Source organism: Oreochromis niloticus, linkage group LG19 (assembly GCF_001858045.2).
Source record: "Oreochromis niloticus isolate F11D_XX linkage group LG19, O_niloticus_UMD_NMBU, whole genome shotgun sequence".
Taxonomy (NCBI): Eukaryota; Metazoa; Chordata; class Actinopteri; order Cichliformes; family Cichlidae; genus Oreochromis; species Oreochromis niloticus.
Genome location: NC_031983.2, coordinates 18,266,109 through 18,292,264, shown reverse-complemented (window position 1 = coordinate 18,292,264; position 26,156 = coordinate 18,266,109). Strand labels below are relative to the sequence as shown.

The window sequence follows — 26,156 nt, the reverse complement described above, 5'->3', positions numbered from 1 at the left end:
TCTCTTCCTAGGGGCCATAAATACCATCTCCCCTCCAGACCACAGTTATCAAGTTAAATGTTGAGACCCCCACACAGGTATCCTCTGGGGAATTTCCACTCAGCATTAACTCCTCTTTGTCTTACTTTCACAGTTCAACTGGGGAGGGTCTCCTAAGATCTACTCCTAAGTTCATGACACAGTCAGGCCTTTATTTATATCCAGGGCAGTGTCAGTGTCTCTACCATAATTCTACATTCTATCTTAACACATTTCTAAACTCTAAAACAAACTAAACATTCCTGCAGCCTTTAGACAATAATTCTGATGGCAAAAGAGCCAAACGGGACAGGTTTAAAAAAATTAATTAACAAATTAAAAAAAGGGAGGTGACGGCTAAGCAGAAAACAAGGTCATAATTCTCTATGTGAGGGAGGAGGGTTAAGGATGGGGCTGATGGTATTGCCCCCCCCTTCCCCCGTGAAATGACCTAACCTGTAAGAGTTTGTGGTATGTTTTGTCTGTCTCTGTATATAAAGGTGCAAGGACGACGGCCAGAATTCAGAGATGATCCTAGTGTTCTGGCTGTGATGCTTCTCTCCACATTGCAATGTGTTTAAAACACTCACTGGGTGTGTTGCAGGTTATTGTTAAAATTTCCATAACAATATTTACCTCACAACATCGCTGTATATAATGAGGTAATATAAAAATAAAATTATTTTGTAGAGAATATTGAATTAATCACATTGTTATAATGAGAAATAAGACATTTGGAATAACTGGGTAGAAGTTACTGATTTACATATTTGATTATGAGCACACGAACTAAGATACATTCTACACTGACATTTTTGAGCTTTTATTTTCTAAATCTCTTCATGGTTTTAATTTCAAGTGAAACATTTATTTACTGAATCAAACTCAAGTTATTTATTTTTCCACAAGAGTAAAATTTGGAGATATTATCTTCCTGCTAAAAGATATAAACACATGACCACAAGCTTCTTTCAGCTTTTCCATTAATTTCAAAAGATGAACACATATTTGATTTGTCCCAGATGTTCAGGCCAGATGCAGCCCTGCCATTTTCATCTCCTCCCAGACTTGATTTTTCATGTGTTAGGCAAACAGGTTAATGTATAGTAAACAACACTGAAATTATAGAACAACTATATTTAAAAATAAGACAAAAATACTTAATAATATGGATCACTGCAAGCTTTATTGGCAAAAATATGAATCATTAATATGGCAGTTAGTAGGCACACTCACATCCAGCTGCTACACGTGTCACTGTGTAAGTTGTTGTTATCAAATAATTTCATCTGCAAACTTTCAAACTCATATTGATCAGAGCAGCAGGGATGTATCTCCTGCTTCCCCACACTAAGCTCCTGTCCTGGACTTCAGCAGCCCCTCTAGCCCTCACACCGGTTCTTGCGGAAGGACTTGGCCTGCCAGTAGTCATGATGGTTCACCCTGCAGGAGAACACCTCTGCGTTCATCCAGTTCTCTTGGCTCAGCATCAGGGTACTGCTGCTGCTGTAGCGACTACTCTTCTCTTCTTCTAAGCTGTTCAGGACCCCCTCTGCCACCTCTGTGCCATCTACTTCCCATCTCACTTCAGCTCCCTGAGGAGAGTAGCCGGTCAGCAGGCAGGCCAGTGTGACTGGGCCTCCAGAGAGCTTCTCAGAGGAGGGTTGAAGCAGAGAGACTGAGGGTCTGACCATGGGGCCAGCTGGAGGGAAGATCACAGACACACAAGGAACAGATTAACTTCTACTGCAGGACAGATAGCTGACACAAGACAGTTATGATACATGACAGAGATTAACAGGCCTGTGGATTAACTGTATGATGATATTGTGATAAAACAGAGCAGAGAAACTAAGAAATTGGAGGATAAAAGGTTTTTAAAAAGTATAAATAATTAGTGAACGTACCGCTGTATTTGTTTTCATGATGATAAAATTGAAATGTGTAAAGGAAACGTTAAAGTTTGTCATCTGTTTGTTTCACTTCCTTTTCATCACATCAGACTAACGAACTGTAAAGTCAACTGTTAAAGTGCATCTGTATGAAAACTAATTCATTTAGTCAACAGCATAAAATTTTATATCCAACATGGTGTAAAACATCTCAGTGGAAGTCACCATTTCAGTAACAGCTTTACACAGTTATGATACATGATAGAGATTAAAAGCATTGCGGATTAACTGTGTGCATCACACTGTGATCAGACTGAGGAGAGGTCAGAAACAAAAGAACATAACACTTTAATTAAATTGTGTTTTTACACTCAATTAAAATCTTTGTAAAAGTTACAATAATTTAGAGTAAATGTCTTGTTGATACAGTTATATTCTTGATGGAAAACAAACAGAGCTGGACTTTGTCATCTGTTTGTTTCACTTCCTTTTTACTACATCAGACTAATAAACTATAAACTCAGAGATAAAACCATTAATCTGCAAATAAATAAAAGATCTTCAAGGTAAGAATGTTTTTTATCCTGCTGACTGTTTGTAAAAATAAATAAAATCAAAAAATCCTTGTGGTATATTTTCAGTCTCTGATTTTGTGAAAGAAATATACACAGAATAAATGCAAAAACAAAAACAAAAAAAACAACAACCCTTAATTAAAATGTATTAACTGAAGACATTTTCAGTACTATATAAACATTCAGTAATCATACTGTATTATATATTTAAACTCTTCTGATACTAAGTTTTCAATATCAGCCACTATGGCCAAGCCCCATCAAATATGCACATCATGTAAAACACCCAGAATAAAATCTCAGAAGATATTTCAAAAAGTAATAGTATAATATTTTGTAGTAATGAGGAGATTTAGATACTTACAGTGAATGATGAGTTTGGTTCCTCCACCAAAAGTCAACCACAGTGATACAAACTCATTAAGTGGCCGTACAAAAACCTCCCACACTCTTATCAAGGATCTAACCCTTGAAAATGAACTATTTTCCCCAGTAAAGTTTACAGTTTACGAGGTAAAAGCATTTGCTATCAAAACTCATGTAACTCTATGTATTTTTTAAACAATCTAAGATCATTTTCATCATTTTTCTTCTGCTGGTTGACGCAAGAAACTAAAATATATACTTACAAACAACTGTGGCATTTTAATCCCGATCCAACAAACTAATCTCATCTTTCCTGATCTATTTTCCAGTATTCTGTCAGAATCATAATTATGCAATAATAATTCATTTACATATCAAAAGTATTGCTTCTTATATTGTCTTGTTGTTAGAAAAGTAGTATCACTCAAGTTTTATGTATAATAAAATAATCCAAACAATATTTCTTCTGACTTTCTGTCCCATGTTGTCTTCAGTGTGTTGAGAGCAGAGAAATCATTTCCATAGAGAGGAGGCTTTGCATCATCAGCTGATCCTCCAGAGAACTGAGAAGGTTTATAGTCCTGTGAGTTCAACACTGCAGGACTCACATCTGTCAGTCAACACAGCAGAAAGCACAACCACCATGACTCTCATCACCATCCTCATCTGGACGCTGACCTGCTGCTGTTTTACAGGTTCATTCACTCAGCAACATTTCAAACATGATGTGCTGCTTTTTCTCTCATTGATTTCTGTTGATAAATGAATGATTTGTTTTTGTCTGCAGGATGCAGCGGTCAGATGACTGTGACTCAACCTCCAGTAGAGACATCTACTCCTGGATCCACTGTCACTCTGACCTGTAGGACCAACCCAGCTGTTGGAACTTGTGGTGGTAAACCTTGTCTGTCCTGGTATCAACAAAAATCTGGACAAACTCCAGAGGTCCTAATAAGGCAAGGCAGCATAATACAGTCAGGAACACCATCTCGATTTAGTGGCAGTGGAAGCAGCTCTGACTTCTCTATGAGCATCAGTGGAGTTCAGGCTGAAGATGCAGCAGTTTACTACTGTCAGAGTGTGCATAACGGGCCAGTGTTCACACAGTGATTTGTAGTCGTACAAAAACCTCCCTCAGTCACACTATAGAGACACTGAACTGTTACAACAGGAAGTGACTACTGTCACAGCCGGGTGGCCGGTACATGGTGTGAAGCCTGTAGCAGACACTTGAGACAGGAATAACTTCATGAAAAGCAAGCCATTTATTGATGGCAAACAATATAAACAAAAAGTAAAGAAAAGTAGAACTGTGTTAAAAACCAGAAAAGGGAAATGAAAACAATTACATGACTGTATGCAGAGCACAAGGGAATGAGCAACACGGAGGGAAGAGAGGGAGCGAGGGGACAAGAACTGAGGTTGAAGAGCTCAGGAAAGGGAGGGGGACATGACTGGCTTGGGAGAACATGCATAAACACACATGACAGAATGAGACAAGGAGGGGAACATGTAAACAGAAAAGGGAGACAAGATACACTGACAAGAAAACATGGAAACAGAAATATAACTAAAGTCAACAATAAATGATAGAAAACTGAAACATTGCAACAATGATTTCTATTGATTTATCTCAAAGACCAAACACATAATCATTTCACAGATAATAAAAAGGTTTATTAGCAACCATACTAATTTTAACCATGGCATTAAGCACGTTCACAAGCATGTTGTTGTTGTCAACACTTTAGGACGCAAAAAGACAAGTTGCTATTATAACAATAAGCTTATGATATGTTGACAGACATGAGTATTATGTATGTATCTGTCATGGGGATGGAACAGACTCAGGCGCAGACCAGCTTGTTCAGAATGAAAAGTCAATAGTTTATTAATACGAAAACACCAGGTGAAAATATATAGAGTGTAAGGGGTTGTGGCTCCAGGGATCCAGGGAAAGAAGGGAAAGAAGGGAAAGAAGGTCCATGAAACACACTCCACTCACATGCGCTCCACACTGTGCTCCAAACTCCTCTTCAGGCCCTCACGCTCCCGCTCCACTAAACTTCAGGCCACACTACCAGACTCGGGAACAGGTCAGGAAACAGGGATAGGTCCAGGAATCTATATACAAAGAAAGCACGAACAGAGATTATAGAGGCTGACTGAGGTTACTTAACGTTCCAGCGACAAGGTACACTGATCTTAAGTAGTGGCTCAGGCAATCAGACAGCGGCAGGTGGTTGATTAGACCAGGTGCGTGAGCCAAGATGAAATCCGCTCATGTTGACAGAAGAAAGGAGAGAGGGAGCAACAACAACAATACCAAAAAAACATATAGCCTAGAATCCAGGTCAGCCAGGGAGACATGAAGACCATGACAGTATCATGTGAAAAAGAAAACTCGGGTGGTGCTTCTTCAAAAAGGAAATTTTGTTATGAAGAGAAACTGTATTTATTTTAATTTTTTTAAAAAGGCAACTTGCACATCAGATCTACTTTTTAACCCCACAAGAACAGATGTGTGCTTGCCTCATGAGATGTACTTTGCATGTTTTTTATGCCTCATTGCTCCTCAGAGTTTAACTTCTTCTGTCACTGAGAGTCTTAACTGTTCATTCATTCACACAGAAATCTCTATTAGGAGGAGGTTAAAATTATAGTTTTTCTGTTGTTTTCTCATGCGATGTAAAATAAATAAGCAAGCAAATCTGACAGCGTTATCAGCAATAATTCATAAGTAGGTCTGCTATTGGAATAAGTGCACGAAAAGAAATAGGTTTTTATAGTATTTTCCACTGATCTGCATAAAATAATAAACTTGTATACATTATAATGATTTAGTAATGAAAAATGTTATTATTCATGACCTATACTATACTGATAAAAACTACTTAATAGAATATAGCATAATAGCATTCACTATATTTTGAAGAAAAAGTATTTCTGGTACAAATATGAGGATTAATCAAGCATTTTAATAAACTGTTGTGAAAAGGACAAAGCAAAAGTTATTTTTCATAAGGTGTGATTTTATTTTATGATGTGGAATTGGTATTTTTCTTTAAAGCACTATATGGTGGGGTCTGGTCTGCACTTCAGCTGCAGAAGCAAGGTAGTCTGGCAGGTTTAGGTGGTAATGTTCATCTAATCATGCCTTCCCTATTTTAGTAGCACTCTGGGGTTTAGAGGAGAGAGGAAAACTGAGTGGGCGCTTTGCAAGCAAACAAAAGATTGAGGGATACACAAATTGTACTCTGCCAACTGGTTCTGCACTCGAGTCCAGTTCTGCACAGGCCTTCGGCCTCTTTTCAAAATAAGATGATCATTTGTAACCTTCACTAAAGCTGTTTCTGTAATGCAATGAGCTCTGAAACCTGAATAAAACTCCTCAAATATGCCATTTCTCTGCAGATGATTAGTTATCTGTTTTACAAAACAGCTTTTCAAGATTTTTGAATATAAAAGGAAGTTGGAGATGGCCTGTAATTAGCTAAGAAAGCTGGGTCAAGAGATGGCATTTTAAGTAATGGTTTATCTACTGCCAGGTAGAAGGCCAGTGTCAAATAGCCAATTATTATAGATAGGCTGATCATATTTAATAATAAAGCATTAATAAAGAAAAAATAAAGGCAGGACATCTTTCAGCAGTCTTATATGAATGGGATCTAAAAGATATGTTGATGGTTTGGAGGAAGTAATTACTGAAGTTAACTCTGTAAGATCGATTAGAGAAAAAGACTCCAAATAAATGTTAGTACTGAAATTAGCTGTATATAATGTTACATCTGTGAGACGCTTATGAGTGTTTTTCCTCTGATGATTAAAATTTTATTTGTAAAGAAATTCATGAAGTCATTACTAGTTTACATCAAACAATGTTTTTGTCATTCTTGCTACAGTGCTGAAGAGAAACCTAGGGTTCTTCTTATTTCTTTAGTCAATGATGAATAGTAATATGTTCTAGCTTCACACTGGGCTTTCTTATAAAGCAGCAAGCTTTTTCTCCAGGCTAAATGATCATCTTCTAAATTTGTGATGCCATTTCCTCTCCAGCAGAGTTATCTGCTTTAAGGTGCACATTTGAGAGTTATACCAGGGAGTCAAGTACTTCTGATTTGAGGATCTCTTTTACAGAGGAGCAGTATCCAGAGTCATATGCAGTAAAGAAGTAAAATTATTAAACTTTGTCATCTCCTTCTTTCACTTCCTTTGAACTACAAGTACAATCAATCATTCATGAACTCAAAGCTGGTCTGTGTTTACTGACACTTGTTTTTTTGGGGGGAATCCATAAATTAATGTCTGAAAAAAGTTATTTTCAAAATAAAACAATAAAGAAATAGATCAACAAACACTATATTTCACAATTAAGGCTTGAAAATAACCAAACCTGAAATATTTAATTGGAAAATACTTAAAATATATTAATTAATATCTCAGAGAACCTTAAAAATGAAAAGGGAACAAAACATGTTTTGTTTTTTTGTGTTTTTTAACATAAATTCTGATATTTGTAAAACTGAATGAGTTTTCATCTTAGGGAAGTTATTACGCAGACGTTGAGATCAACATTGTTTTATAAATAATGAAAATGATCAACAACGATCACCGAACTTGATTTCAAAATTTTATAAAAATGTTTATAAAATGTTTTGCAATGCTACTAGTTGCAAAAAGTAAACATTTCTGGTATTTACAGTCAACGATGAGTTTGGTTCCTCCACCAAAAGTGTACCACAGTGATACAAACTCATTAAGTGGCCGTACAAAAGCCTCCTGCTCTCTGAACAAGTGTCTAACTGCTGAAAATGAACCTTTTTTTCATGTAAAACATCACAGTACACCTTATTAAATGCAGAAGATGATTTCACTAAAGTGACTTAAAATTATTTAATGAATTTAAGTCATGATTATCATAATTGTATTTTTAGTATTAAGAACTGAAAGACAAAACTTAATTTTCACATTACACATATTTATTTTAAAAAAACCCTCAAACATACACAAAACTGTTTAAAACAGCAAAGAGAAGCATTCAAGAAATCATGAATTCTGAAACTATGACAAAATAACAAAGACTGTTTTACAGGTATATTGTATTTGTTAATATCAACATCAAAAGTAAGTATACAAACCAGAGTGCCATTTTAATCCAGGTGTTAAAAATACGTAAATTTGTTTCCTATATATTTTTCTCTATTCCATAAAATCATTATAAAGGTATGAGTTCAAGCAATTTTTCTTCTGATTCTGTGCCCCACGTTGCTCTCAGGGTGTTGAGAGGAGAGAAATCATTTCCATAGAGAGGAGGCTTTGCATCATCAGCTGATCCTCCAGAGAACTGAGAAGGTTTATAGTCCTGTCAGTTCAACACTGCAGGACTCACATCTGTCAGTCAACACAGCAGAAAGCACAACCACCATGACTCTCATCACCATCCTCATCTGGACGCTGACCTGCTGCTGTTTTACAGGTTCATTCACTCAGCAACATTTCAAACATGATGTGCTGCTTTTTCTCTCATTGATTTCTGCTGATAAATGAATGATTTGTTTTTGTCTGCAGGATGCAGCGGTCAGGTGACTGTGACTCAACCTCCAGCAGTGACATCTACTCCTGGATCCACTGTCACTCTGACCTGTAGGACCAGCCAAGCTGTTCGCAGATGGGATGATGGTGATGAGGGTATGTTTTGGTATCAACAGAAATCTGGACAGGCTCCAAAACTCCTAATAAGATATGCAAAAACACTTGAGTCAGGAACACCAACTCGATTTAGTGGCAGTGGAAGCAGCTCTGACTTCTCTATGACCATCAGTGGAGTTCAGGCTGAAGATGCAGCAGTTTACTACTGTAAGAGTTACCACAACATAAACAGTGTTCAAGTGTTCACACAGTGATTTGTAGTCGTACAAAAACCTCCCTCAGTCAGACTGCAGAGACACTGAGCTGTTACAGCAGGAACTGACTGCAGCTGTTTGAAAAGAAGAGACTCTGACACAGACCACTGAACACAGAGCTGACAGTAACCTCACCAAGCACTAAATACCAAATTGAAAGTTGTTGTTGTTGTTGTTGTTTTAGGGGGCATTTTGAAATAAGGATTTTTAAAATATCTGCTGTGACCAAGTCATTTTCTGTTTACATTACCTGATTAAATTCACATCAAAAGTTTTGATGTTTCTATAAACAGATGAATTACAAATGTTTACATTTATATTCCCATTAACCTTCTTGATCGTGACGAAAAAACAACAAAAAAAAACACTGCTTTTAATTTTTTTTCCCACTGTATGTTGTCACCTGTATTATAAATATAAAACACATGTATTTCTTGATCATTGTGAAGCTTTTAAATCTACAGGAGTCATTTGATTTCTACTAATTCATCTCAAAAACTAAAGATAATAATGATGGTAATATAAATGCTTTATTTGCAGTAATAATCATAATTCCAATTAAAAACATCCATATCCACCACCTGAGCTACGTATCACTCATTGAATGTGTGGAAAAGTGGGAGTCATGTAAAGAACAGAAAAGTATGAACCCCCAGGAAAGCAGGCAGATAAATGATTACATCTCTTCCTTACTGAATGCACAACTTTCATATTACTCTCTAAGAAGTTGTTGTTATTACTGTTCCCTCAAACTTTACTATTTACGGAAGTAGCAGGCTGCTTGTCTCACACTGAACTCCTGTCCTGGGCTTCAGGTAAACCATTTGTCATCACTGGGGGAGCACAGAGGTCTGCTGGAGGTGAGAGCAGAGACAAATGAGGACCCTGTTAGTTTAAGTTAGAATAAACACTGAAAATGGATCAGAGGCTTGTCTCCAAAACTTATAATTAAATAGTTTTAGGAAAAAGTTTAGCCAGAATGCCGAAATGAAAATTCCATTTGCATTATTTTTGTGGGGTTTTTTTTAATTTAAGTGGTTTTGTAGAAGAGGAGATTTGAAAGTATAAAATGTCTCTAATGTATTTCTGCTCATCTTTAAATGAAAGTGCAGCTTTGAGTATGGATACCGGGCCTGCAAGGCTACTCAGGTTTTCCAGCTGTCAGAGGAATCAGGGTAAACATTTGGAGGACTTCAGGGCAGTAGTAATGGGCTTATTCCCTCACCCATCGCTCGATCTAAGCTTTGTATTGCTTCCTGGGTAAGACTCTTACAATCAGAGATTTAGTTAGACTGCGAGCCGATTCAGACACCCTGTACTGGGGTGCTAGCAGTGTTGTTCTCTCACACACAAAGTTTTTCTTTCCTTCTAAAAACTTTGAAACTCATATTGATCCGAGTGTGCTCATCTCACACTGAGGTCCTCACCTGGGCTTTAGCAGCCACTGCACCCTGCACACTGTCTCCTGCAGAGGGACTGCCTGTGGTCATGATGGATGATTCTGCAGGAGTTGATTTCTCCTTTCAACCAGCTCTACCAGCTTAGCCTCAGTGTGTTACTGCTGATCTTCTCCTTCGAACTAATCAGGATCCTCTCTCACACATTTGGGGGACCACAGGCCCTACTGGAGGTGAGAGCAGAGAGAAATGAGGAGCCTGCAAATTTAACTCATAATGAACACTAGAAATGAGTAAAAAGCTTGACAACCTTTCACTCAAGAGTCATAGCAGTCAACCACAGTAAGATTTAAAATTCATGAATATTTAGATTATTGTTTATGTTGCTTTAAGTCATTAAAAAAAACCTTAAGGATGCAAAAAGACAAGTTGCTGTCCATGTTCTCTGATTTTAACTGATATATTCTCTGTTATTCTTTCCTCAAGCCTGAAATAATATTATTTGTTATTTCAGAATCCTTTGAAAACATGTTGTTTTTTTTTTTTACTCAAACTAATAAAGCAAAGTCTGTCAGTCTTGAAGGGACTCTCACCATCAGCTCTGCAGGGAGTTCAGATATTGATAATGATCTCAGTTGGTACATTCAGAAACCTGGACACCCTCCAAAACTCCAACCACAAAACTTTGTACATACTTGGCATTAAATCGCTTCTCAGGAACTCCATCTTGATTCAGTGGCAGTAGATCTGGTTCTCAGTATTCATGAACCATCAGTGATAGTCGGGCTGAAAATGCAGCAGATTATTACTGTCTGGGCTTCTATAATGATGACACATTTACACAGTGGCTTGGAGCTGTGTAAAACCTCTTCAGTCTCAGTATTATGTTGAAGTGTGACAAAAAAAAACAAAGAAAGTCACTTTCTTCTTCAGTTCATAAGGAAAATTATCAGACCGTTCATTTCAGCAACATGGAAAGTTTTATAAAGCCAAATAAGAATTTATCAGAAATCATCAACAATTGTTTGGAACTGAAAAAATGATAATAAAATAAAATTGTAAAAGATTCTATAGAGTGTGATACTGTAATAAACCAGTGAGCGCAGAGGGATGGTTTCACTTTGCATCTCAAATACTTTTTCTCCCTTTACGAACAGAAACACACACACACACACACACACACACACACACACACACAGATATTTGTTTGCATGCTGTGTTTTGAATGTTTGATGTGCTTCACTGATCCTAGACCAGTTTAAGAAGAACCAGCGGGAAACATCTGTGCAGAGTCTCTGACAGTGAGATTAATCATAATGATGATGATGTTGCTGACTCCCCTGCTGACCACAATCATGCTCAGACTTCAAGGTGATGAGTGATGTGGTTCTGTGTATTCTCTGTTATGTTGTACTTGACATCACACTGTCATTTTAACAAAGTAACATATTTTAATTTCCAGGATCAGATGCCAGTTCATCTGTGACTCAGTCTCCTGTATTTAAGGCTGCTGCTTTGGGACAGACGGTCTCTCTGAGCTGTACAGCCAGTCAAGGAGTTGATGATGATCTCAGCTGGTATCTACAGAAACCTGGACAGCCTCCCAAACTGCTGTTTTACCAAATCAGCAGCCGTGAATCTGATACTCCGAGTCATTTCAGCAGCAGTGGATCTGAGCCTGAGTTCACTCTGACAATCAATGGAGTTCAGGCTGATGATGCAGGCGATTACTACTGTATGGGAGTGTATGGTGGCCCAGTGTTCACACAGTGATACAGAGTCGTACAAAAACCTCCTTCAGTTACTGTTTGCAGTGTTGCAGCTGTGAGCTTCTGATACAGACTCTGACATGCATCACTGGTTCACTGAGTCCACTTTTCACTAATAGGTCACATTATTAAGAAGATGATGTGACACTGTTTAGAATTTGTAGCATACTATGCTTATCTCACTACATTTTGTATTACTTCTATAACTTGCTGTGTATAATAAGTTAATATAAAAATCATTTTGTTTGTACAGTACATTTTAAATCACAAAGTTATAAGGTGCGTTATATTTTAAATAAAATCAAGTTATATGAAATAAGATTTCATATCACGATATACCACACATAAATACATATTTGGTGGTGACAACAAAGTGACAACAAAGGCCAAAAATAAAAAGCCAAATGATCAGGATAACTTAAACAAGAAGAAAATGCAGAAAAATTTATTTGTTACAGCCTCAAAAGACTTAAAACAGAAATGGATCAGATGATTGGAGAGACTGACTGCAATAACAAGCTGGTAGCAGTGCGGCCTGACAATGAAAGGCTTTAAATTTGATTAATAACATTTTAAAATTAATTCTACAATTTGCTGGAAGCCCACAAAGGGAGGCAAAAAAAGATGTGGTTTTCTGGACTAACTGAAGACTTGGATGGAGAGGACTGTGTACATGAAAGTGAGTTACAGTATAGAGAAGAGAACTAAAATGTGCATTATGCTCTAAATTATTTGATGATACTGTATGTTAAAAAACTGTCATTATTATTATTATTATTATCATTATAAAAGAATTTCTTTTATCTTTTTCTTTCATCTTTAAACTTTTATTTTTCCATCCCTGATTGTAATGATGACTCATATTTTATTTCTTATACGTTTTTTAAATTGTTTAATGCAAACCCAAACTCTTGTTTGCTTAAAGGGATTAGGTAGAAGTTGTTTATTTACTTTTATGCTTGTAATTTTTGTTTAAAGTGAACAATTAATTTACTTGATCAATTCCAAACTATTTATTGTCCAGCAAGAGTGAGGTTTGGAGATATTGTGTTCCTGTTCACCATTAAAATAAATAAACAAATAAAGGACCAGAAGCTTCTTTCAGTTGCTCTGTGAATTACAACAGATTAGTACATATTTGATTTGTCCCATTTTGTGTTTCTTCCTTCCTGTTTTGGATCTTTCATGTGTTGGTAAATAGGTTAATCTACAGTACACTACACTCCAGTTATATAGCTACTGTATATAAAAATAAATGATCAATGATAGCTGAACATGAGACCGTTATAGCACATGAGAGAGATTAACAGGCCTGTGGATTAACTGTACTATGGCACTGTGATGAAACAGAGGAGAGGAATTGAGAAGTGAGAGGAAATAAGACTTTTCCAAAGTATAACTAATCAGTAAATGTGTCGCTTTATTTTTTTATTATAAAAATTAATTCACCATCTGTTTGTTTCACTTCTTTTTCATCACATCAAAATAAAGAAATGTAAACTCATCCGTTAAAGTGCATTTCCCACAGGGTGAGTGTCAAAAACTTCAATCAAATATCTCATATTATATTTTCAGTGTCAGACAGCATTAGGGCATTAGACAGTTATGTTACACGACAGAGGTTAGCAGCACTGTGGATTAAATGTGTGCACAACTCTGTGATCAAACTGAGGAGAGAAAGTGATAAAGATGAAAATGTGAGGCTTTAACAAATGTTACTAAATTATATTTTCACAGTCAGTTAAAAATGTAAATCTGTTATGATAATACAGAGATACTGTCTTGTTGCTACAGTTATATTGTTGGAAAAAATACACATCTGGATTTTATCTGTCATGGTCCTGGATCGTTGACTCAATATTTTGGGCAACGCAGCAAAGATTATAAACCAGAGTACTGCAGTCTCACACCAGAGGAGTCTTTTTACTGGTTCATGGGATTAGCTGTCTCCTCGCCACTCAGTTCGTCCAACAGTTTGTCCTATTAACTAAATCCAAGTGGTCATCTCCAGCAAACTAATCAAACTGTTTCCCACTTTTGAGCTGGGAGGAATTAAAACTGAGTTTCCTGTTTCTGAGCGGGCAACTATAAAACTGGGATCACTGCTCCTGTGCTGCCTAATATTAAAACTGTTTTTCTTACTTCTCAACCAGTTAAAAATAAATCTGGGTTTTCTGGTGGTAAGCTGCCTGACAATAAAACTTAAATATATGTTGCTAAAAAAAAAAAAAAAAACTGATTCAACCCATAATTGCAAAGACTGTTTCAATCTTCAGAGACTGAGGCATGGCCACTAAGTCTGTAAAGGCTGACACAGATATTGGATTTTTCACAAGCTGTGATTTTATTTTGTGATTAAGATTTGTTTTTTTTTTACAGCACGGTTTGAAAGAACAACATGGATAATATTAGCTGATCAAATTACCATGCAAATCAATACAGAGTGAAATGTTTGCAGAAATATCGCAAAAAAATAAACATGTAGCTTCATCAAACTATAAAACACATCATATGCAGACAGGAAGTGTTGCTGAAGCTCTACTCTGAGCAGTGGTCAGGGTCCAGGGTTTGAGTGACGGGGCTCTGTCCACTCAGGCTGGCCTCACAGCTCACTGAGCCCGCCTTCCTCCACTGGTCTGCAGAGAGGCTCAGGGTGCTGCTCCAGCTGTAGCGGCCGTCTGTCCCCAAGACCTCCAGGCTGGTTGAAACCCCTGAGGATGTGCTGGTGCCCCCCACCGTCCAGCCCAGCTTCCAGTTTGAGGGGAAGCCCCCGGTGGCCAGACACACCACAGTGGCACTACTCTGTTTGTCTTCCTCTTTGGATGGAGGGAGGACTGTGAGGGTGGGTCTCACCACACCCGCTGGAGGAGAAAAGGTTGAAGATAACCGAAAAAAGAGATACAAATGTACAAACATCTGAATAAATATATTGTCAGTGATTACTGATCAAACCTTTATTTTTTCATACTGTGTTACAGTTAATAACTTGACCCTGAGATAATTTTCTTATTTGAAACTGACAAAGCTAAAGCACTCATGAGAATACAGTTAAAACTTCACATCTGTTTCTTTCACTTCCTTTAAACTTAATTTAAAATCGATCAACCATGAACACAAAATTGATCTAAATATACTGAGTAAATTTATTTTTTCTAATATAAGTTGACAAAACAAAGATCAATATTTGTTTTTATTTTATAAATCATGAGTAAAAATATATTTTAAAACAAAGTGAACTAAAACGTCACTAACACAGCTTTTAATATTGTAACCAGATAATATTTAAAGAAGCAAAATGAACCAAAAAGAACATAAAAATTTTGTTTTCTGTAAGTTCAGTTCCATCAAAGACCGAATGAATATAGATTTAAGAAAAGTTTCTTCAAAAATGTTGCCATCAACATAATAATAATCACTGAATTTAACCAAAGTTCTGTTTAATGTTGTTTAATTGTTTTTTTAAATGCCTAATAAATACTACATTTTTCAAAAATGACAATTTCTGGTACTTACAGCCAACGATGAGTTTGGTTCCTCCACCAAAAGTGTACCACAGTGATACAAACTCATTAAGTGGCCGTACAAAAACCTCCTGCACTCTGAACAAACCTCTAACCACTGAAAATGAACCTTTTTTCATGTAAAACATCACAGTACACCTTATTGAACACAGAAGATGATTTAACTAAAGTGACTTAAAATTATTTAATGAATTTAAATCATGATTATCATAATTGTATTTTTAGTATTAAGAACTGAAAGACAAAACTTAATATTCACATTACACATATTTATTTTTTTTAAAACACACAAAACTCTGTTCAACACAGCAACCAGAAAGGCTTCAAAAAATCATAAATTATGAAACTATGACAATACGGGTATTTTGTTTTTGTTGATACCAAAATAAAAAATAAGCATACAGACCAGAGTGCCATTTTAATCCAGGTGTGAAAAATACGTAAATATGTTTCCAAATATGTTTTTCTCTACTGAATAAAATTATTAATGGTGTTAATTCAAACAATTTTTCTTCTATTCTGTGCCCCACATTGCCCTCAGTGTGTTGAGAGCAGAGAAATCATTTCCATAGAGAGGAGGCTTTGCATCATCAGCTGATCCTCCAGAGAACTGAGAAGGTTTATAGTCCTGTGAGTTCAACACTGCAGGACTCACATCTGTCAGTCAACACAGCAGAAAGCACAACCACCATGACTCTCATCACCATCCTCATCTGGACGCTGACCTGCTGCTGTTTTACAGGTTCATTCACTCAGCAACATTTCAAACATGATGTGCTGCTTTTTCTCTCATTGATTTCTGCTGATAAATGAATGATTTGTTTTTGTCTGCAGGATGCAGCGGTCAGGTGACTGTGACTCAACCTCCAGTACTGACATCTACTCCTGGATCCACTGTCACTCTGACCTGTAGGACCAACAGTGCTGTTGGAACCTGTAATAGTAAACCTTGTATGTTTTGGTATCAACAGAAATCTGGACAAACTCCAAAGCTCCTAATAAAATTTGCAAAAACACTTCAGTCAGGAACACCATCTCGATTTAGTGGCAGTGGAAGCAGCTCTGACTTCTCTATGACCATCAGTGGAGTTCAGGCTGAAGATGCAGCAGTTTACTATTGTAAGAGTGTGCATAGCGGGCCAGTTATCACACAGTGATTTGTAGTCGTACAAAAACCTCCCTCAGTCACACTACACGACACACACGACACTGAGCTGTTACAGGAGGAACTGACTGCAGCTGGGGAGGAGACACTGACACTGACCACAGAATACAGAGCTGACAGTAACCCCACCAAGAATTACCAATCAATCAATTTATTTATAAGCACATTTAAAAACAACACAGGTTGACCAAAGTGCTGTACATAGTAAAAAAGTAAAAAGTAAAACAAACACATGCAAAGAACAAAACAAAAGCTCAGTCACAATTAAAAGCTAGTGAGTAAAAATGTGTTTTCAGACAGGTTTTAAAGATGTCGAGAGTTAGAGAGATCCTAATTTGAAGAGGCAGACTGTTCCAAAGTTTAGGCGCAGCAATCGCAAAGGCCTGGTTTCCTCTGTGTTTTAATCTGCTTCTAAAAATTGTCATGGTATGCACTGGCAGACCATGGTAATTTGGGGAAAATAAGACCCAAAACGCAGGAGTGTGCGATAAATGCACTGCGTTTATTTACAGTGAAGTAAATAGTACACAACAATACATCTCTATGCGTTTCCAACTCCCATGCCGTGTCTTATTCCCAGTGCTCGTGCTCCATGTCTCCGCTCCCGCTCCCGTTATACTTGTGGTCACTGCCCTCTTGTTCCCGCACTCGGGTATACGCAGCATCGAGGAGCGCTCAGCCACACAGCTATGTAGCTCCTCCGACGATCCAGATCAGCTGCAGGTGTGTGTGTGAGATCCTTCTCCTTGGGTGTGACCAGCGTTCCAACGGGAACAACCCTCCAGGCCTGGTGCGCCAGGAAAACCAGGACACCACACACACACACGCGCACCACTACACAGGGAAACAAGGGACAGCAGTACAATAGACACCCCATCAAACATAAACAAGTCCATACAGTTGAGACAGTCCCTCGACCCAGGTCCTTGACAGGAACAGTCAGAAGTAACTTATCGGCAGACCTAAGAGTGCTGTTTGAAGTATTTCGGTTAAAAGATCAGAGAGGTATGATGGAGCTAATCCATTTAGAGACTTAAAAACAAGTAATAAAATCCTAAAATCAATTCTATAACATACTGGAATTCAGTGTAAACGAGCCAAGACTGGGGAAATATGGTTGTGTTTATGAGTGCCTGTCAAGAATCTGGCACGAGTATTCTGAACAAGCTGAAGATGAGAGAGCAGAGCCTGGCTGATACCAAAATAAACACTAATACAGTAGTCAAGCCTGGATGAAATTAATGCAGAACTCACTTTCTCAAAGTCAGCAGATAACAAAAGGTTTTTAATTTTAACAAGGGCCCTGAGCAGGAAGAAGCTGGCTTTTACAACAGAATTTATTTGTTTCTCAAATGATAAACTGCCATCAAAGACCACTCCCAGATTTTTTGCTTTCTTTTTTTTTTTTTGAGTTCTGGACTTTTCCAGAGGGCCACAATCACCCTTAAGAGAAAAACGAGGATCAGAAGGTCCTAATCGTGTTTGAACAGCAGGAACTGACTGCAGCTGTTGAAAAAGAAGAGACTGACAGAGACCACTGAAAACAGAGATGACAGTAACCTCACCAAGCACTAAATACAAAATTAAACTGAGATATTAGATGTATTTTGGGAAACATTTTTAAATAAATGGTAAATGGACTGATTCTTATATAGCGCTTTTCTACTCTCCCGGAGTACTCAAAGCACTCTATACAACATGCAACATTCACCCAATCATACCCATTCTCACAAGCACTTTCTCTATACATAGTGCTTTCTAAGTACATTCACACATTTATACTCCGATGGCTGCATCAGAGAGCAACTTGGGGCTAGTATCTTGCCCAAGGATACTTGACATGCAGACTGGAAAAGCCAGGGAGCAAACCACCAACCTTCCGATCAGTAGGTGACCTGCTCAACCTCCTGAGCTACAGCCAACCTCGATAAATTCCCCCTGGCTTCTTTCTATTTGCGTTTACATATGTATTTGCAGCAGTAGTTGGTGCTTCATATGAACAGATGATTCAGATTTTTTTTTTACGTTTATAGTCCTATTAGGCTTATGGATCATAACAAAAAAGATCTGTAGTATTATTAAATCTATTACACTGACAACACAGAAATCAGTCATATTTGATTATAATTATTATTTGATTATAATTATTTGATTCTGGTGTTACTTTGCACCTGATAAATTGCTCTAATAAAATAATCTGCATCAAAAAGTCTAAATTGTTGACAATTCCACTTCAGCCTTTTATGGGTACATTTGAGTATTAATCCACATTAGTATAAACAGCTCTTACAGGTTACTCCAGCCTTCTAAAAGAAACAGACCCCCGGGGCTTTCTTTTCCAAACCACTACATTGAACCCAGTTATTCCCAGCACACTGATCAAGAGGTAGTAATGGGCTTATTCCCTCACCCCATCTAAGCTATATATTGGTTCCTGGGTAAGAGTCATACAATCAGAGATTTAGTTAGACTGTGAGCTGATTCAGACAGCCTGTACTGGGGTGCTGGCAGTGTTGTTCTTTCACACACAAAGTTTTTCTTTCCTTCTAAAAACTTTGAAATTCATATTGATCCGAGTGTGCTCATCTCACACTGAGGTCCTCACCTGGGCTTTAGCATTCGCTGTACCCTGCACACTGTCTCCTACAGAGGGACTGCCTGTGGTCATGATGGATGATTCTGCAGAGTCCACTTCTCCTTTCAACCAGCTCTACCAGCTTAGCCTCAGTGTGTTACTGCTGCTCTTCTCCTTCAAACTGGTCAGAATCATCTCTGTCACATTTGGGGGACCACAGGCCCTACTGGAGGTGAGAGCAGAGAGAAATTTAGAACCTGTTAATTTAACTCATAATGAACACTAGAAATGGGTAAAAAGCTTGACAGCCTTTCATTCAAGAGTCATAGCAGTCAACCACAGTAAGATTTAAAATTCATGAATATTTAGATTATTGTTTATGTTGCTGTAAGTCATTAAAAAACACTTAAGGATGCAAAATGACAAGTTGCTGTCCAAATTTCTTTGATTTTAACTGATATATTCTCTGTTTTTCTTCCCTCAAGACTGAAATAATTTTATTTATCATTTCAGACTGCTTTGACAATATCTTTTTTTAAAAAACTCAAACCAATAAAGCAAAGTCTGTCAGTCTTGAAGGGACTCTCACCATCAGCTCTGCAGGAAGTTCAGATATTGATAATGATCTCAGTTGGTACCTTCAGGAACCTGGACACCCTCCAAAGCTCCAACCACAAAACTTTGTACATACTTGGCATTAAATTGCTTGTCAGGAACTCCATCTTGATTCAGTGGCAGTAGATCTAGTTCTCAGTATGTTTCAACCATCAGTGATATTCAGGCTGAAAGAGCTGTGTAAAACCCCTTTTATAAATCCAAATAAGAATTTATCAGAAAAGATCAATGATCGTTTGGAATTGAAAGAATAATGATAAAATAAAATTTTAAAAAATTCTATAGAGAGATGAGGGATGATTTCACTTTCGCTTGTTATGCTTCACTGATCCTAGACCAGTTTAAAAAGAACCAGCAGGAAACATCAGTACAGAGTCTCTGACAGTTATTCATGACAATGATGATAATGTTACTGACTCAACTGCTGATCACACTCATGCTCAGACTTCAAGGTGAGAAGTGATGTGGTTTTATTATGTTCTCTGTTACACTGTAATTTACATCACACTGTCATTTTAATAAAGCATAATTTAATTTCCAGGATCAGATGCCAGTCCATCTGTGACTCAGTCTCCTGTATTTAAGGCTGCTGCTTTGCGGCAGACGGTCTCTCTGAGTTGATCTCAGCTGGTATCTACAGAAACCTGGACAGCTTCCCAAACTGCTGTTTAACAAAATCAGCAGATGCAAATCTGGTACTCCAAGTCATTTCAGCAGCAGTGGATCTGAGCCTGAGTTCACTCTGACAATTGTTACGACCCGGCTCAAAAGCTACAACATGAAAAAGGAGATGAATACCAGAGTGTTACTAAGAAGAGGTTTTATCTTAAAATGGCATAGCAGGTTGGCTAAAATGGCCACCAAGGCAAAGACCAGTGAGCCTTCTGGAAAGACTGCCTCAAGTATGCTTTTATCCACACCTGACTAGGTGTGGCCAATTAGCAACAACTGAACACACTGAGGAGATTACGGGCTGCAGAGGGGCGTAACACCTCCTGCCTCAGAAGGGTTCCTCTAGGACCCCTAAATTTATTAAAAGCCCCTCTGGACCTTGATCCCTCAAACATAAGCTTTTCTTCTTTTTAATGGATTCACACAGAAAACTTAATCTGGATGATTTTTCCAATAACTCTGTCATGTTGGGTTGTCTGAGATGCTGCAGATTATTACTCTCTGTGTTGGCATGATGGTGGAGTGTTCACACAGTAATTTAGACTAATGAGAATAACTGGTCCACTAAAGACAACCAGAGTCATCAAGCAGAAACACAACGAATGAAAGAAATTAAATCAAATTAATGGATTTTAGATGCAGCATTAACTTGAATTTAAATAATCTATTATTGTGTTTAAGTACATGATTATGGTTAATGTAGCCCAGTTGATATAATTTACATATTATTGAATTTAATTAAATGTTTTACTTTACATATTTTTAAGATTACCAGCAAAAACAGTCTAATGTAGAGTGTGATGATGTCAGTATTTTATTATTTAGATTTTTTCAGTGTTGATAGTAGTTATTCAGTAGTTTTTGTTCATGAATAAATTTAACAAACCCGCTAAAAGATGTTTTCCAAATATGCAATTGTTCTTCTAAAGTTGCAAAATCTGCACTGTGTACAACAGAATGAAAGGGAAATGAAAAGTGACATCACAGTTGTCAAGTACTTATGAGCCTTATTCATGTTCATCAGTTTTCTTTTGTGAGCTGAATAAAACCCTTGTTTGTCTGCAAAGAGTTTTTAAATGACATCAATGTAACACAATGGTGAAGTGAAAGCAGTGATCTGTTTATTTATGTTGGTGTTAGGTTTCAGTAGACATCATCTATTTATATAAATATATTTTTCATATTGTAATTATTTTCATATTAATAAAAAAGTTCTGATACTTGAGAGTAAATGTCTTGTTGCTGCAGTTATATTCTTGATAGATTTGGGTACTTATAATGACTGATGAGTTTGGTTCCTCCACAAAAAGTCCACCACAGTGATTCAAAGTCATTAAGTGGCCGCACAAACACCTGCTGGACTCTGAACAAGCATCTAAACACTTTTTTTTTCTAGTAAAGCAAACATTTTAAAACCTCTGTGTTGAAAAAACTGTTTACCACCAAATCATTTTCATTTCTTTTGAGATTGTTTCTGTAATATTCTTAATTGGTTAAGTTATAAAAATGACTTTAAATCGCAATAAAAATGCAAAATCATGGGTTAAAAATGAAAACAAGAGAAATGTCTCATGAATAAACCCTGCTGTCTTACTGCTTTCAGCTTTGTGAAAGTCCAGGATCCTGGACTCTGTGGTGAAGCGCTGACAGTTGCTCTGTCTAAAGCGACTAACAGTGGACTGTGCAAAGCAGCAAAATATAACACATCTCTCAGAAACGTTGACATTTGAACAGCAGAGAAGTCAAGAATGAGTAGGTTTGGTTACTTATATCTCCACCTGTGCGGTTTCTCTGGATCCACTCCCGAAATCGATGGACAAAGTTTTTTGATTTCTTTTCAGGCATGACTGAGAAAAACAGTGACCAAATTGTTCAGAAATTGAAAGTTTGAGTGCTGAACGATGCTTTCTCAGTGTGTGAGTGACAAGTTGTAACTCAGCTGCTCAGTAAATCACTGTTATAGTGTTGCCATCTGGAACTCACATAGAGCATTCCTTGCATGGTTGGAAAATATAAAGTTATAAATTCTCATACATAAAGAATAAAAGGATAAAACCTTATTGATTTTTCATAAACTGGGATTTTATTTTGTGCTACAGACTTGCTTTTTATAACATGGTTTGAAAACACAATATGAATAAACAGATGACATCTGCATGCACAATAGACAATAGAGAGTCATGAAAATTAGAACAAACGAAACATGTAGCTTCATCAAACACATCATATGCAAACAGGAAGTGTTGCTGAAGCTCTACTCTGAGCAGTGGTCAGGGTCCAGGGTTTGAGTGACGGGGCTCTGTCCACTCAGACTGGCCTCACAGCTCACTGAGCCCGCCTTCCTCCACTGGTCTGCAGAGAGGCTCAGGGTGCTGCTCCAGCTGTAGCGGCTGTCTGTCCCCAAGACCTCCAGGCTGGTTGAAACCCCTGAGGATGTGCTGGTGCCCCCCACCTTCCAGCCCAGCTTCCAGTTTGAGGGGAAGCCCCCGGTGGCCAAACACACCAGAGTGGCACTACTCTGTTTGTCTTCCTCTTTGGCTGGAGGGAGGACAGTGAGTGTGGGTCTCACCACACCCACTGGAGGAGAGAGAGGGGAGAAGAGCAACCAAAGACATAAGAATGAAAGCAGGAAAGAAATACCTACATGGTTTTTAATCATTGTTGATTGCTGAATATTATTGTTTCTGTAATGTTTTACAGTCAATAGCTTATCTATGTGACAATTTTCAATGTTACACTCACAGAGTTGAAACACTGATGTACAGTTTAAACTTTTTCATCTGCTTCTTTCACTTCCTTTAAACTACAAGTACAATCAATCATCCATGAACTCAAAGCTGGTCTGTGTTTACTGACACTTTTTATTTTGGGGGAAATCCATAAATTAATGTTTGAAAAAAGAAACAATATGGAAATAAAGTTATTTTCAAAATAAAAACAATAAAGAAATAGATGAACATATTTGACAAGTAAAGCTTGAAAATAACCAAACCTGAAATATTTTAACCGGAAAATACTAAAAAGATATTAATTAACTTTTCAGAGAACCCTAAAATGAAAAGGGAACAAAAGATTTTTTGGTTTTTGTGTTTTTTTAACATAAATTCTGATATTTGTAAATCTGAATGAGTTCTGATCTTGACTGTGGGATCACATTTGTTTCACAAATAATGAAAATGATCAACAACAATCACCAAACTTGATCAAATATCTTTTCAAAATTTTATAAAATGTTTTGTAAATGCTCGTAGTTGTGAAAAGTAAATATTTCTGGTACTTACAGTCAACGATGAGTTTGGTTCCTCCACCAAAAGTCCTCCACAGTGATACAAACTCATTAAGTGGCCGTACAAAAACCTCCTGCTCTCTGAACAAGTGTCTAACTGCTGAAAATGAACCTTTTTTTCATGTAAAACATCACAGTACACCTTATTAAATACAAAAGATGATTTCACTAATGTGACTTAAAAGTATTTAATGAATTTAAGTCATGATTATCATAATTGTATTTTTAGTATTAAGAACTGAAAGATAAAACTTAATTTTAACATTACATATATTTATTTTTAAAAAAACCCACACGTGCACAAAACTGTTTAAAACAGCAAAGAGAAACGCTTCAAGAAATATGAATTCCGAAACTATGACAAAATAATAAAGACAGTTTTACAGGTATATTGTATTTGTTGATACCAACATCAGAAGTAAGTATACAAACCAGAGTGCCATTTTAATCCAATTGTTAAAAATGCGTAAATATGTTTCCAATATATTTTTCTCTATTCCATAAAATCATTAATGGTATTAGTTCAAAGCAATTTTCTTTTGATTTTGTGCCCCACATTTCCTTCAGTGTGTTGAGAGCAGAGAAATGATTTCCATAGAGAGGAGGCTTTGCATCATCAGCTGATCCTCCAGAGAACTGAGAAGGTTTATAGTCCTGTCAGTTCAACACTGCAGGACTCACATCTGTCAGTCAACACAGCAGAAAGCACAACCACCATGACTCTCATCACCATCCTCATCTGGACACTGACCTGCTGCTGTTTTACAGGTTCATTCACTCAGCAACATTTCAAACATGATGTGCTGCTTTTTCTCTCATTGATTTCTGCTGATAAATGAATGATTTGTTTTTGTCTGCAGGATGCAGCGGTCAGGTGACTGTGACTCAACCTCCAGTAATGACATCTACTCCTGGATCCACTGTCACTCTGACCTGTAGGACCAACCCAGCTATTTACAGATGGGGCGATGGTAATGAGGGTATGTTTTGGTATCAACAGAAATCTGGACAGGCTCCAAAGCTCCTAATAAAATATGCAAAAACACTTCAGTCAGGAACACCATCTCGATTTAGTGGCAGTGGAAGCAGCTCTGACTTCTCTATGACCATCAGTGGAGTTCAGGCTGAAGATGCAGCAGTTTACTACTGTCAGAGTTTCCACTACATAAACAGTGCTAATGTGTTCACACAGTGATTTGTAGTCGTACAGAAACCTCCCTCAGTCAGACTGCAGAGACACTGAGCTGTTACAGCAGGAACTGACTGCAGCTGCTGAAAAGAAAAAAAAAAAAACTCTGACACAGACCACTGAACACAGAGCTGACAGTAACCTCACCAAGCACTAAATACCAAAATGAAAGCTGTTGTTGTTGTTTTTTAGGGGGCATTTTGAAATAAGGTTTTTTTTTAAAATATCTGCTGTGACCAGTTCACTTTCTGTTTACGTTACCTGATTAAATTCACACCCTCCAAAACTCCAACCACAAAACTTTGTACATAGTTGGCATTAAATCGCTTCACAGGAACTCCATCTCAATTCACTGGCAGCAGATCTGATTCTCAGTATTCATGAACCATCAGTGATATTCAGGCTGAAAATGCAGGAGATTATTACTGTCTGGGCTTCTATAATGATGACACATTCACACAGTGGCTTGGAGCTGTGTAAAACCCCTTCAGTCTCACTATCATGTTGAACTGTGACCAATAAAACACAAAGAAAGTCACTTTCTTCTTCAGTTCATAAGGAAAATCATCAGACCCTTCATTTCAGCAACATGGAAAGTTTTATAAATCCAAATAAGAATTTATCAGAAAACATCAACGATCGTTTGGAACTAAAAGAATAATAATAAAATAAAATTGTAAAAATTTCTTTAGAGTGTGATACTGTAATAAACCTGTGAGTGTAGAGGGATGATTTCACTTTGCATCTCAAACACTTTATCTCCCCTTACGAAACACACACACACACACACACACACACACACACACACACACACACACACATATATATATATGGTTATCGCAATAAGGTCTTGATATGTTGAAACAACGTAGTGATGGGTCAAATAATCTAAGCTGATGTCAGAGGACTTTATATCCCTTTGTGTAACCAGTTACATGTGCATTATTAAAGGATGCTATTTAAATCTACATGTGCCAAAAAAAGAAAACATTTTTAGACAGTATGCATTGGCATGTTCTTGCCATCATAAATGATTTCTTTTTCATAATAAAGCTGAATGTGTCAGGGGCTGGGTCCTCTGCCGCCGCCTTCCACGCGGCCGACCTCCGGACCTGCTTTGCCACAGTCACCTCCACTGGTCCCGAGGCTGGACTCCTGAACTGTTTATCATGGACTCTGGTGCTGTTTGACCTCTGGAACATTGTAATTATGG

At 37.3% G+C, this 26,156-nt stretch overlaps 6 gene segments (V, D, J or C); 4 read left to right on the top strand and 2 right to left on the bottom strand.

Annotated features, from left to right (window-relative positions):
- Positions 1-1,310: 1,310 nt before the first annotated feature.
- LOC100699464 (Ig kappa chain C region, B allele-like) lies at positions 1,311-23,858 on the bottom strand. The segment is given in 2 exon segments: positions 1,311-1,720; positions 23,750-23,858. A coding segment is annotated over 1 exon segment (312 nt).
- Positions 3,116-6,249, top strand: LOC109195900 (Ig kappa chain V region 4135-like). The segment is given in 2 exon segments: positions 3,116-3,546; positions 3,639-6,249. Coding segments are annotated over 2 exon segments (375 nt in total).
- Positions 8,034-9,029, top strand: LOC109195888 (Ig kappa chain V region 3381-like). The segment is given in 2 exon segments: positions 8,034-8,327; positions 8,420-9,029. Coding segments are annotated over 2 exon segments (387 nt in total).
- Positions 11,366-12,104, top strand: LOC109195903 (immunoglobulin kappa variable 1-6-like). The segment is given in 2 exon segments: positions 11,366-11,522; positions 11,614-12,104. Coding segments are annotated over 2 exon segments (366 nt in total).
- On the bottom strand, positions 14,286-15,805 carry LOC109195876 (Ig lambda chain C region-like). The segment is given in 2 exon segments: positions 14,286-14,781; positions 15,434-15,805. Coding segments are annotated over 2 exon segments (459 nt in total).
- A 471-nt stretch (positions 23,859-24,329) lies between the features above and the next one.
- LOC109195890 (Ig kappa chain V region BS-5-like) lies at positions 24,330-25,177 on the top strand. The segment is given in 2 exon segments: positions 24,330-24,522; positions 24,615-25,177. Coding segments are annotated over 2 exon segments (387 nt in total).
- The last annotated feature ends 979 nt before the right edge of the window (positions 25,178-26,156 follow it).